Raw genomic sequence first — 13,450 nt, forward strand, 5'->3', positions numbered from 1 at the left:
GCCACCTGGGGTGATGGTGGGGGTGCTGGGGTGTCGGGCCCTGCAGGTTGTGAAGGCTCGGGGAACGGCTCCAGCGCGCCGGCCCGTCCCGCGCCCTTTCTGGTTTTTCCCCTCCGGTCCCAGACTGCCGGCCACACCGGGAAACCATAGAGCTGACACCACCCAGAGCGGCCCTTCCCGGCCGCCGAGCGCTGACGCCGCGCCGCTGGGCGGGGCCTCCTGGAGGGAAGGCGGAGGGAGAAGGCTGCCGAGGAAGCGCTGGCCGGCCTTGCAGCGCCCCGCAGCGGTCACGGCCGGCAGCGGGCTCGTCGGCCCTGCGGCGCTGGAGCCCTGACGCACGGAGCTGGAGAGCGAGAACGGGAGAGAAAGGGGCAGAAATGGCGGCTCCGCTCGGCTCCCGCTGAGGAGGGCGAAGCCGGCGGAGGCTCTGCGCTGTCGGCCTGGAGCATCGCTCCCGCCTCCCGCTGCCTGCCTTCTCGCGCCGACTTCCCTTCCTTTGCCCTGCTCTCGCCTGTCCTCGTCTGCGCTCCGCGGAGTCCGGGGCGGCTCGGCTCTCCCGGCCCGGCTCCGCTGGCCCCGACTGCCCGGCCGGCGGGCCGGCTTTCCTCGGCTCTCCCGGGCGCGGCGGGCGCGGTGTGGACCCCGTCCTCCTGGCTGGACCATGGTGAACACCCGGAAGAGCTCTCTGCGCCTTCTCGGGTCCAAGTCGCCCGGGCCCGGGCCTGGGGCCGGAGCAGAGCCTGGGGTGACCGGAGGCAGCAGCCATTTCATCTCCTCTCGGACCCGCTCCTCCAAGACCCGCGCTGCCAGCTGCCCCGCCGCCAAGGCCGGGGGAAGCGGTGGCGCCGGCGCCGCTCTGGAGGAGGCCCGGGTAAGAGCGGGCGGCCCGAGCCCGGGGGCTGCCGAGTGCCGGCCCGGCCGCCGGGGCTTTGTCTGGCCCGGTTGGGGCAGGAAGCCTCCAGTAGAGACTGCTCGGGCGGCCGGAGCCCGGGTCTGCGGGTGCGGTGGAGGATGGCACCCGGCTGGGGAGGGCCGCGACAGCTTTGCTGGCCCGGCTCTTTTGTGTAAAGAACGGGACTTGAGTCCAGGGGAGAGGGCTTTGGGGGTCTTTGCGGGGACCTTAGAACCTTGTGCTTCCCGTGTCCTTGTCCCGCCTTAGAGGGGCATTCTAGGGGAGCAAGCGCGAAGGGCCGGAGTCCCCGGGTGGAAGGGCTGGAGAAGAGAAGTGAAAGTTTTCTGCGGTGTCAAACCCTTCTTGTGAAGTGTGTCAGCTCCTGCCGGTGTCTAACTCCAGCATACTCGCAAACTGTTGGGGGTGGTTCAAGTTGGTGAGGAAGTGAACGGAGAGCTCCAGTTGGCAGCCAGGCAGGGATGCTGAAAAAAGTTTGTAGCTGCTCTGACACCAACTTTAAAAACAAAATTCACGCTCTCGCCTCTCCAGGCAGGAGAGATGAAACATGATGTTATAGCTGGAGAGTCAGCCAGCTAGCTAACCGGGGTTCCAGTAGGGACCTAGTGGAGCTTTCTAGTAGAGCTTTCAGGTCACAAAAGGGGCATGTCGAAAGAGACAGGTGGAATGTTTTGGATAGTAGGCACTATCATCTCCAAATTGTATGGTTTCTTGGACGTCTGCATTTCTGTTATGGGGATACTTTGTAAAAGATGAATTAACGCCGTCGTTGTGGCACTACTGCAAAAATGACATTTGAAGAAGGCGAGTGATGATTTAGTTTTTTTAAAAAAGTGATGGAAAGATCTTGAAGTTTTATTACAGTGTAAAACTCTAAGCTAGCACAGATATTTTATCACTTTGAAGGAATAATAAGTTTGTGTTAGGAGATTGGTTAAATTCAGAAAAGAGTATTGCTTCGGTATAGAAAGAGGCTAACTTACCAAGAGTAATTTGGCTGGAAATTGCTGTTCATTTAAAATGCTCCTTTAAGCCTACACCGTTTTGTTATTCTTATGGGAGGAAAGCAATATTTTGTATTCTGTAGTGGTCTACAAGATTATGGTTTGTGTGTGGTTTTTCTCTGTCTCCTATTCTGACACTAATTTGAATGAACCCAGGCAAATGAAACAAATATTTTACTGTACTACTCTGAAATATATTTATTGTATCTTTCAAAATATATTTGGTTTTTATTTTGCTAAAAATCTGGAAAACATTTTAGAAAGTATCTTATTTAATAGACTATTTTGAGGCTTACAGATTTCTTAGGTTGAAATAAGAGAGCTAAATCTGAAAGTTGTGCGAACTATTTAGAATAGTTATTCTGAAAAGTAGGCTTTCTGTAGAAATTATTCCAGACATATACAAGCTTATTGACTTTCCAAAGCTAACATATTTTCAAATAAAAGTAAGTTTAAGAAAGGGCTGTCCTCCACGCTTAAGTACAAAAAGAATATTTAGAGTCTAAGCATCTAATTGTATAGTGCTATGAATGCCGAGTCTATTAGAGCAGTGTCTAATTCTTCTGAAGCAATTAGCTCATCTGTCACTGATCAGTTTGTGGTCCCATTTTTGAATGCATGGATATCATGCTCTCTTTACCCCCTGAGGAATAAGGTGCGGTAATTTGTCAAGCAGCTGTTATGGAGATGTTAAAAGGCAAGGAATCAATAATCTAATGTAGAAATGAACATTTGGTAGCTTTTAAATTGCTAGAAGATTGAAAGATATTAGAGCTCTTTCTAGAAGGATGCTAATGAAACTTTGTTTCAAGGAGCCTTTTAAAATGTTTTAAAAGACTATAAATAACAGGCTAATGAAGTTTAATTTGAAATATTTGTTTTTCAGTTGTAAGAAGATTTGTATTCTGGCTCTAGTAGATGATGGAATGATTGCTTTCTTTGAGAAGTTTAAGAGATTTACTAATCCTATGTTGTGATTGGTCCTTTAAAAGAGGATAAGTTATAATTCTGGATTTAAAGTTTTGTGGACTCTATATTTATGAAGCAGGTTGTATATTTCTTTGCTATTCCTGAAGTGGGTTGATTTGAGTCTGGTAAGCTCTTCTCAAGTTGGTTTTATGTTACAAGATTGAGCACTCCTTGGTTTTCCCCTTCTGGTGTAATTAAAGGCATCCTTTTTCTGGAGTCCTAGATGTTTGCTAGTGTCTTTAAAGACATATTTGATGGAAAATGGGATTGCTCATGCTGTTGCTTTAGGAGACCCTTATTGTTGTTGTTATTATTTTTGTCCTCAAGGCCCCAGTACTTAGTTGTATATCTTAGTTGTAGGTCCTTCTTGTTCCTCTTTGTGGGGTGCTGCCTCAGCATGGCTTGATGATCAGTCTGCACCCAGGAGCCAAACTGGCAAACCCTGGGCCACTGAAGCAGGGCACACGAACCCCAACCACTACCCCACCATGCAAGCCCCCAGGAGACCCTTATTTTTGTAGGAAGAAATGTATTCCTCTCTATGAGATACGTAATTGAGATGGTTCCCCTTTTTCTACTTTTGTGTTGTCTTCTTCACTTTATGCTGATTTTCCCCCCTACTTCCCCCTCTCTTTTTGGATTGTTTCATCCACTGGTCCAGAGACATTTCATTTGCTAAAGAGCCATAGGACCATGAGCTGTGCCTGCAGTTTTGCCTTTTCCCCCAGTATGTATGGCATGGGGAAATATGCATATGATCCATTCTGTAGATTATTGGAATAATTTTCTTTTTTTTCTTTTTTTTGGGGGGAGGGGCGGAAGATTAGCCCTGAGCTAACATCTGCTGCCACTCCTCCTCTTTTTGCTGAGGAAGACTGCCCCTGAGCTAACATCTGTGCCTATCTTCCTCTACTTTATACGTGGGACGCCTACCACAGCATGGCTTGCCAAGCAGTGCCATGTCTGCACCCAGGATCCGAACCGGCGAACCCTGGGCCTCCAAAGTGGAACGTGTGCGCTTAACTGCTGCGCCACCGGGCCCACCCCAGAACCATTTTCTTGTGTCCATGCTTTTTTAATGTCAAGTTGACTTGTGCTGTGTAGTTAGTTGTAATTACTCCTGTATACTTGGCTTTTTTTGTTTTGTTTAGTGGGTATAAAGCTTGACCTCTTTAGGTCAGTTAATCTGACCATCAGTAATTAGCATTTATTTGCTCCACCTAAGAGTCACTCAGCAAACAAATTAATGCTGTATTCACAGAATTGGAAAGCAGTCTTTGAAAAATATTTCAACTCTTTCTACCTCTGTTAGGCCTGTTGGGTGGTATTGGCTTCATCACTAGCTTTTTGTGCTTTTTGAGATGGTCATTGACTCTAAGTCCACATCTTAGTTGAGAAGATCAAAATATTTTGAATAACTTTATAGGTAAACTTGCTTTAATTTTATTTTAAAAAATCTTTGGGTCCTTCTTTAATGTATTCTTTTATCATCCTGTCCTCCTTTTTTTTTTTTTTTGAGGAAGATTAGCCCTGCGCTGACATCTGCTGCCAGTCTTTGCTGGGGAAGATTGGCCCTCAGCTAACATCTGTGCCCATCTTCCTCTATTTTATATGTGGGACGCCTGCCACAGCATGGCTTGATAAGTGGTGTATAGGTCTGTGTCTGGGATCTGAACTGGCGAACCTAACAGCTGTGCCACTGGGCTGGCCCCTATCACTCTGTACTTCTTTTCCAACACTCATGGGTTTGCCAACATAACACAAGCAGAGGGGCTGACATTGGGGGTTAAACATGGAAGGAAAGTCTGAGAGGGAAATGTAATAATGTATATAACTCTCAGATGAGTAGGGAAAAATACGAGTTCCTCAGAGTAGAGCAACTTTTTCCTTATATCACATTCACCTGGAGAACCATATAGGCAATATTGAATAATGTGGCAAATGTCCTCAAGACAGGTTTGAACCAAAGCAGCTGTGGAGTTCATAGGATTATCTCTAGTAGCCAACTGAAAATGTAACTTAAAAAAAATTAAATTACTGGCCATTTCTGTAGTCCACATATACAAACTTGCAGTTTTTTAGGTCATGGAAGAAACTTACAACACTTGTAGAAGTGAATGCATATTAATTCTTTAAATCATTTTCCCTGGCAAGTCTTTTTGCACCATCCTTTGATAAGTCCTTGATTGCACGTCTGCTGAATACCTAATTATAGATAAACCTATAACCTCTGGAAACCAGCTGGACAGTGGTAGGATTACCAACTGTTGTGAGAACTAAGGAGCCCAACCGGTGTCTGCACCTGAATGGAGAGTGGTCCTGTCTTCAAGGATCTGCTTCGGAAAAGTGCTATATTACTTTGAATTGTATATTTGGCATTTTTTTTTGGACTTACACAATGAAGTATCATTTGTGTGCATTACTGAGTTGATTTCTAGATATTTGGGCTTTTGGTCTTTTACTAGAAATATTTTATATTTCTGTTGTGCTTTCCCACTGGGGGAGGATTTTGTGAAAAATGAGTTACTGAGTAAAAAGCATTTGGGATTTTTGGATAAAGATGTTCTGTGGAAGCACAAAGTTAGGGGAAAAGACCCTATGTAAAATGTGTTAATTTTATTTAAACATAAGCTGGACATTTTTAGAGAGGTAGGTATTGTATGTGGCTTACAACAATAGAAAAGATGTCTGCATTAAAGTCAATAGGCTATAATTTGTGTTAGCTCTTAGATACTTTTCATATAGTATCATATACTAGTATTAGATACTAGTATATGCTGTCAGATTCTAAACTTCAGATGTTTTTGAACTGTATTTTAGTATTAAGTTTTTTTTTTTTTTAAAGATTTTATTTTTCCTTTTTCTCCCAAAGCCCCCCGGTACATAGTTGTGTAGTTTTAGTTGTGGGTCCTTCTAGTTGTGGCATGCAGGATGCCACCTCAGCGTGGCTTGGGGAGCAGTGCCATATCTGCGCCCAGGATCCGAACTGGCGAAACCCTGGGCCACCGAAGCAGGGCGTGTGAACTTAACCACTTGGTCATGAGGCTGGCCCCTTTTTTTTCGTTTTTTGATCAGTATTGTAGTTGTGTTTGGAAGTAGGATATATTCCTTTGGTTAAAGTCTTGCTCCCCTAGAGTCTTCTATTATGTGGGCTATAAGCTCCTTGAGGGCAGGCACTATATCTTACTTTCCCCCAGCTGCTGCATTCCAGGGCCTAGTGCAGCATCTAGCACATAGAAGATGCTTAAGGAATATCTGTTGAATGAATGAATGAATAGTGTATTAAGGAACTGATCTATTTCTTGGAAATCATGATGATCAGACTTTGAGAATAGACGATAAATAAAACACAGTCCCTACCTTCAGGACTGTAAGTATGCACATGGTATGTATATATAAATAATTATTAACAGGATAAATCAGTTCAAGGTAGGGGCCAAATGAATGACATAGATACTCAGTGCAATGAGAGTTCTCATCCTTTGCTCGCTGAATGCTGTGAGTGAGACTCTTTGATGTTCTTTAAAGACAGAGATTATCGTGTTCATGGCTGTGTCCTGAGGGCCTACAACAGTGCCTGCCAAACATGGTGCTCAATTTTTTGAATGAATGAATGGAAAGTATGTCACATTTTAAATTATTTTCTTATTCACAATCTTCACTTTTTTTTTTTTTTAATTTTATTTTTTCCTTTTTCTCCCCAAAGCCCCGCGGTACATAGTTGTATATTCTTAGTTGTGGGTCCTCCTAGTTGTGGCATGTGGGACGCTGCCTTAGCGTGGTTCGATGAGCAGTGCCGTGTCCGCACCCAGGATTCGAACAGACGAAACACTGGGCCGCCTGCAGCGGAGCCGGTGAACTTAACCACTCGGCCACGGGGCCAGCCCTCACAATCTTCACTTTTGCTATATTTACTTGTATTTTGCCCTTCTGCCCATTTGGTGTTGGCCTAATAAGAAGGAGAGGAGTAAACTAAGGTTTAGTTAGCATCTCGTGCCAGGTGTTTAATGTTATCTTGTTTAATTCCTGCAACAATCCTGGAAAGCAGGTGATGGTACTCCCGTTTTATAGCTGAGGAAATTGGGTTGCCAAAGAAGTTAAATGGCCTGTAGAAGCCCAAACAGGTAATAAGTAGTAGGGGTAATATTTAAATCTAGTTCTGTCTTCTCCACTTACATATCTCATTGTCTCATCTGTATTTATCACTGCTTTTTGATGCTGTTCAATTAGCAGTTTTCACCAATATCAGAAAAAGTGAAGGAGGCAGCTGTTGTACAGTCAGGAAATACTGTACATTCTGTGTATGGACAGATTTTTACTAGACTCTCTGGAGTTGTGGTGTCTAGGGTTGTATTGGGACTGAGAGTGGGAACAGTAGCCTGTAGGGATATGAAATATAGGCCGGCAATTTTCAGTAATTGCTTGCTGCCTTATTTCACAGGGTGGGTGTAGGGAGAAGAGCAGTCATATTGTATCATTTTTGCAATATTTTTGCTTCCCAATATTTTAAAGATGGCTTGGGGAAAAAAAAAATCCCTATAAAGAGACTAAGTCTGGGGCCTTGTGGGCTCCAATAGACATGTACTTGTGCTTCCATTATTCCCTCTGCTTGGCGATACTGATTTATCAGTGTGTACATTTTCTTTTATGCTCTGGAATTCTTTTTATCTTTGGAGTAGATAAGTGTTTTCCAGTTAAAAAAATGCTTTATACTTGAAACCTCTTGAAAAGACGTTCTATGGTATATTTGTATATTTAGATACATGCTAAGGAATTAAACATGTTTAGCGTTATTCGTTTGTGTCTGTATTCTAGGACCCAAATTAGGATCTCGGAAGCATTGATGCTTCAGATACCCATATCGTGTTCTATAATCTTGCCAGATAGGAACTTGGAGGGAATTGAACCTAACTTTTGGTGGTGAAGCTTGCTTATTCTTTGGTTCTTTTTATTCAATCAATAAATATTTATTAAACAGCTACTACATTAAAATATAAGTGCCATGTGGGCAAGCATTTTGGTCTCTTTGGTTCACTGTTATAATAGGGCTCCCGTGTAGCAAAAGTCAAGGAGGCACCATTCACATTAGTCTATGTGAATGGCACTCTCTGGAGTTGTTAGTGCGCTTCTTGTACGTTGTATGCTACACTTAACATCCTCATACAATGTCCCTTGAGGATTTGGTGTGGGAATTTCTTTGAGATAACCCAGGAGTGGAATAAGTATATATATACTTAAATATTTCTCCAGATTTGCTGCTCTACTCTCCACTTCTAGGAAATGTATAGGGGTTCTTATATCCCCATACTCCTGCCAATGTTTGGCAATATGTGGCTTTTTTTTTTTTTTTTGAGGAAGATTAGCCCTGAGCTGACATCTACTGCCAGTCCTTTTTTTGCTGAGGAAGACTGGCCCTGAGCTAACATCCATGCCCATCTTCCTCTACTTTATATGTGGGATGTCTGCCACTGCATGCCTTGATAAGCAGTGTGCAGGTCCACACCTGGGATCCGAACTGGCGAACCCTGAGCTGCTGGAGTGGAATATAGGAACTTAACCACTGCGCCACTGGGCCAGCCCCAATATGTAGCTTTTTAATTGTTTGTCTTTGATTACTCCTGAGTATGAGCAACTCTTTATGTTCATAGTAATTTTTTTTTATTTTCTCATCTCTTAAATACTTGTTAATATCTTTTGCCCATTTTTCTATTTTCTCCTAGAGTTAATTTTTTCTTGTTTTCCAAGAGTATTATAAATCAGTGGCTTTTAACCTTTTATTGTCCCACAGTAAGGAATACTGTTTATTTTGTGGCTCTGTACATATAGTTTTACCTTTCCTGTAAACAGGAAAGACCTAAAGCAAAGACCTAAAGTTCTTTGTTTTCTTTTATTCATTCTACTAGACAACCTTTCCTTTGTAGTACCACTTTATTATACACCAAGTCCCCATATATGTACTGTTTGATTCTCTCTATTCTTTTTTCTTGGTCTGTTTATTTTTGTGGCAGTACCATACTATTTCTATGAGTGTGGTTTCGAGGTATCTTTTAATATCTTAAAAGGCAAGATCCTCCTCTTTGTTATTTTTCAAATTGACTTAGATGTTCAAGGATCTTTATTTCTCTCATATGTATTTCCAATTAAGATTATGAAGTTCCTCAAAAGATCCAACTAGAATTTTGACTGGGAATATATCTGAATTCATAGATTAATTTGTGGAGAATTGACACCTTCATAATAAGTTATCCAAGAACAAGGAACGTGTCTCGCATAACATAGTTTGTATATTTCTCTTGTGGAATTTGATGCTTTCTTTATGACTTGATATGTTTTCAGTTTTGGTAAATGTTCTTTATGTTCTTGGAAGAAATGCATATTTTTCTGTTAGCTATGGAAAAATTCAAATATTGTACATATTGTGGAAAACATTAAGAGATGGAAAATATCATAGTATGAATTTGTTGATTATTTAGATATCAAATCTCCTATTTTATCCCATATTGATTCTACCTAATATTTTAAGTCAAATTATTTTTGTTATTGTTTAGATTCTCCTGGTATATATGTCTTTTATTTCTATTTATTTATTTATTGCTGAGGAAGATTGGCCTGAGCTACCATCTGTGCCAATCTTCCTCTATTTTATATGTGGGACGCTGCCACAGCATGGCTGATGGTAGATCTGTGCCTGGGGATCTGAACCTGTGAACACCAGGCCACTGAAGCAGAGTGCAGGAATTTAACCACTGTGCCACTGGGCTGGTCCTATATGTCTTTAAAATAAACTTTATTTTAGAATAGTTTCTAATTTCCTTCTTGCTTTGTTTGATTCATTGGTTATCTAGAAGTATGTTGCTTACATTGCCAAACAGGTGGGCATTTCTTTTCTAATTATCTTTTAGTTATTTGCTTCTAGTTTAATACCACTATGTTCAGAGAACATACTCCATATGATTTTGATCCTTTGAAATTTGTTCTGATTTATTTTTGTCACCCTGCTAGTTTTGGTAAGCGTTCCATGTACACTTGAAAACAATGTGAATTCTGCAGTTCGAGGTGCAGTGTTGCAGATATGTCTGTTAGATTATATTTGTGTATCTTCTGCTGATTTTAAAGTTGTATGTATATACATGTAAATAAATAACATATATTTGTGATTGCTCTTAAGACCTGAACTATGTTTAACTCTTGTTTTTTTCTTTGAAAACATTACGTTCTAACTACATATTCTTTAGCATGGTTTTCTAATGTTCCACCTCCCTGCTTACTCTGTATTGTGTAGAATTTTAGTTCTGCCTTTGTATGGATATAAGTACTTTTTTTTTCTTTGGGATTTTTTTTCCAGCAACAGTAAATTTCACTGTTTCCAGTATGATTATCTTACTTTTTATATCTTTCATTTTTACTCTGTTTCTCTTTTTTGTGAGTAGTTCCTCCAAGAATATTTTCAGTCTGGGACTTTTTGTGACAAACTTTCTGAGGCATTACGTGCCTGAGAATATTTTCATTATGCTCTTTCATTTCAGTGAAAAACTGGCTGGATACTTTAAGAATATTACTTTGTTGTTGTCTTGTATCCAGTGTTACTCTTGAAGTTGGTCTGATTCTTTTTCTTTTGTAGGTGTTCTCTTCTTTCTCATTTGAAGTTTATAGAATTTTGTTAGTCTTCATAAATTTTACCATATTTTAGGCATGGGTTTTTCCTTCACTCTCTTGTTTGGCAATTTTAGACCTTTCAGTCTGTGGTTTTTCATCTTCTTTTGATTGTGGTAAATTTGTCATTATTTCTTAATAATGATAGTCTAAAATTATCATTTCTTCAAGTATTACTTCTCTCTCTTTTTCATTCCTTCTGGAACTTATATTCAGATGTTGGCACGTAGAAAAATTTTGTCTGTAAACTGATATTTAGGCAAACTTTTTTTTTTTAAATTGGCACCTGAGCTAACATCTGCTGGCAATCTCCTTTTTTTTCTTCTTCTTCTCCCCAAAGCCCCCCAGTACATAGTTGTATATTCTAGTTGTAGGTTCTTCTGGTTGTGCTATGTGGGATGCCGCCCCAGTGTGGCCTGATGTCCTCGGCCAGGATCCGACCTGGCAAAACCCTTGGCCCCCAAAGCAGAGCGTGCAAACCTAACCACTTGGCCACGGCAAACTGATTTTAAGCACTTTTGATGGCATGCTGGAGAAATTTACTGACAGTTCCTTGAGTAAACAAGACTTGGTACGTCTTGTAGCAGACCTCTCTTGACCATTTTCATGCCCATGTTTTAAGAGGCCCACTTGTCAGGGGGTAAAGCCTTGAAGTTGCTTGATGAAAGTTCATTTCCTTTAACAGCTTACTAATAAATACCCTTTAACTAGAGCATACTCCAGTGCTCACACGTAGGGTGAGTATTGTAGTTGGGTACTTTGATTATGCAAGTTAAGGGAATCTGCTTTTAAAAAACAAAACCAAACTGCATTGCAGAGCCATACCCTCTTAATCAGTGACACATTTATAAGAAATTTAAATGTATGTATAGAACCAGAAGCAGAACCTTCATTAAGAAATGTGCACAAACCAGAGAAACTGGCAGCACAAATTCATGAGCTGGTGGGTGGTTTCTATGTTAAAATTTTGAAAATATTTTAAATTAAATTTTTTTTTAGATTGGCACCTGAGCTAACAACTGTTGCCAATCTTTTTTTTTTCTGCTTTATCTCCCCAAATCCCCCAGTACATAGTTATGTATTTTAGTGTGGGTCCTTCTAGTTGTGGCATATGGCACGCTGCCTCAATATGGTTTGATGAGAGGTGCCATGGATCCGAACTGGTGAAACCCTGGGCCGTGGAAGTGAAGTGTGCGAACTTAACCATTCAGCCATGGGGCTAGCCCCTTTTAAATTAATTTTAAAGTTAAAATTTTAATTTCTTAGCTTTTGGTATTCTAATTCAGTTTCCAGATTTATTAGATGGGAGAATTGGGGGGAAGTGATAGTTGCCCAAGGCCATACGATTATTTAGAAGTGGCAGTTCAACTTGAAATGCAAATATCTTTCTTTAATTTTTAATATCTTTGAGTAAGTCTATGTGCCAGACACTGAAGACAAAGGAGTATGCAAGACTCTTGATCTCAGCTCTTTGGCAAAATGTTTTATTTTTATTTAAAAACTATGAAATAATTATTTCGTATGATATGGAAGTGTGCCGAAAAAAATAAAGGGCTTTTCCCTGCCCCACTAATTCCTCCAGTTTATTTTTCCTGGGGATGACCACTCAAGCTGGTGTACATCTTTCCAGATCATTGCATGTGTATATATGGGTTGTTTATGTGTGTATATTTTTAACAGAAACGGAATCATACCCTATATACTATTTATGATAGTTAATTTTCTTTGTTTTTTAATTTTTTTTCTGGTTTTTCTCCCCAAATTCCCCCAGCACATATTTGCATATTTTAGTTTTGGGTCCTTCTAGTTGTGGCATGTGGGACGCTGCCTCAGGGTGGTCTGACGACTGGTGCCATGTCCGCGCCCAGGATTCGAACCAGTGAAACCCTGGGCTGTCAAAGTGGAGTGCACAAACTTAACCACTCAGCCACTGGCCTGGCCCCTATAATAGTTAATTTTCTACTTAGCTGTGTATCATGTACATTCTTTCCTATCCGTTCTACTTGATGGCTTTCTAATATTTTTGTTGTATCCTTATGCCATCACTTATTTAACTGTTCCCTCTTGGTACACAGTTGAGTTGTCTCCTTTTTTTTTTTTTTTTTTTTGGTGAGGAAGATTGGCCCTGAGCTACATCTGTTGCCAATCTTCTTTTTGCTTGAGAAAGATTGTCACTGAGCTAACATCTGTGCCAGTCTTCCTCTATTTTGTATGTGGGATGCCAGCACAGCATGGCTTGATGTGCGGTGTGTAGGTCTACACCTGGGATCTAAACCCATGAACCTGGCCGCTGAAGTGGAGCATGCAGAGTTAACCACTATGCCACCAGGCTGGCCCGCATCCATGTTTTTAATGTTATAAATAAAGTAGCAGAAAATGACCTTTCTTTTTTAGGTGAAATGGAATTACTGGGTCAGAGGTACATGTATTTTAAATTTTTACAGGTTTTGCCAAATTGTCCTGTAAACAGGCTAAATCAATGTGTACCCCACTCCCCAGTACTCTACTGTTAAGTATTTAACAGTGGGCTTTAACTTCCTTAAATGGCAGAGATTGTCTGATCATCAAGTATCTTTAATATTTAACACAATAATGGGTGCTTAATAAATTTTGTTTGTGGATGGAGTGAATCACTAAGGATATTCAATAAGCTTACAAAGTTATATTAATCCTACAGAGCCAGAGAAGTATCGTTACTAGAGACTGTGTTCATGGTGAGGCTGTAGGTGTCATATTTATTGCTTATACTACCTTACTTGATTCTTCTAACAATCTTATGAAGTAAATAGTAGTTTTTGAATTACAGTGGTAGTGCTGCAGTTTAACATGGTTCCATCCAACTTTTAAGTCTGTGCCATTTTTCAGTACCCGTGTTGTCTCTTTCTTGTATTAAGTAATGTAATATTTTCAGATT

At 41.0% G+C, this 13,450-nt stretch overlaps 1 protein-coding gene across 7 annotated transcripts in view; it reads left to right on the plus strand.

Annotated features, from left to right (window-relative positions):
• The first annotated feature begins 289 nt into the window (after nucleotides 1-289).
• The window catches only part of ATAD2B (ATPase family AAA domain containing 2B), a 162,595-nt gene continuing 149,434 nt past the window's right edge, over nucleotides 290-13,450 (plus strand). For all 7 annotated transcript variants that reach the window (XR_011504147.1, XM_044772008.2, XM_014866423.3 and 4 more), the window contains exon 1: nucleotides 290-871. Coding sequence is in view for 6 of the 7 variants with exons in the window: in XM_044772008.2 (XP_044627943.1) it covers nucleotides 662-871 (210 nt within the window). In the remaining variant the exon portion in view is untranslated. The remainder of the gene's footprint in view (nucleotides 872-13,450) is intronic.

Source organism: Equus asinus, chromosome 6, assembly GCF_041296235.1.
Source record: "Equus asinus isolate D_3611 breed Donkey chromosome 6, EquAss-T2T_v2, whole genome shotgun sequence".
NCBI classification, from domain to species: domain Eukaryota; kingdom Metazoa; phylum Chordata; class Mammalia; order Perissodactyla; family Equidae; genus Equus; species Equus asinus.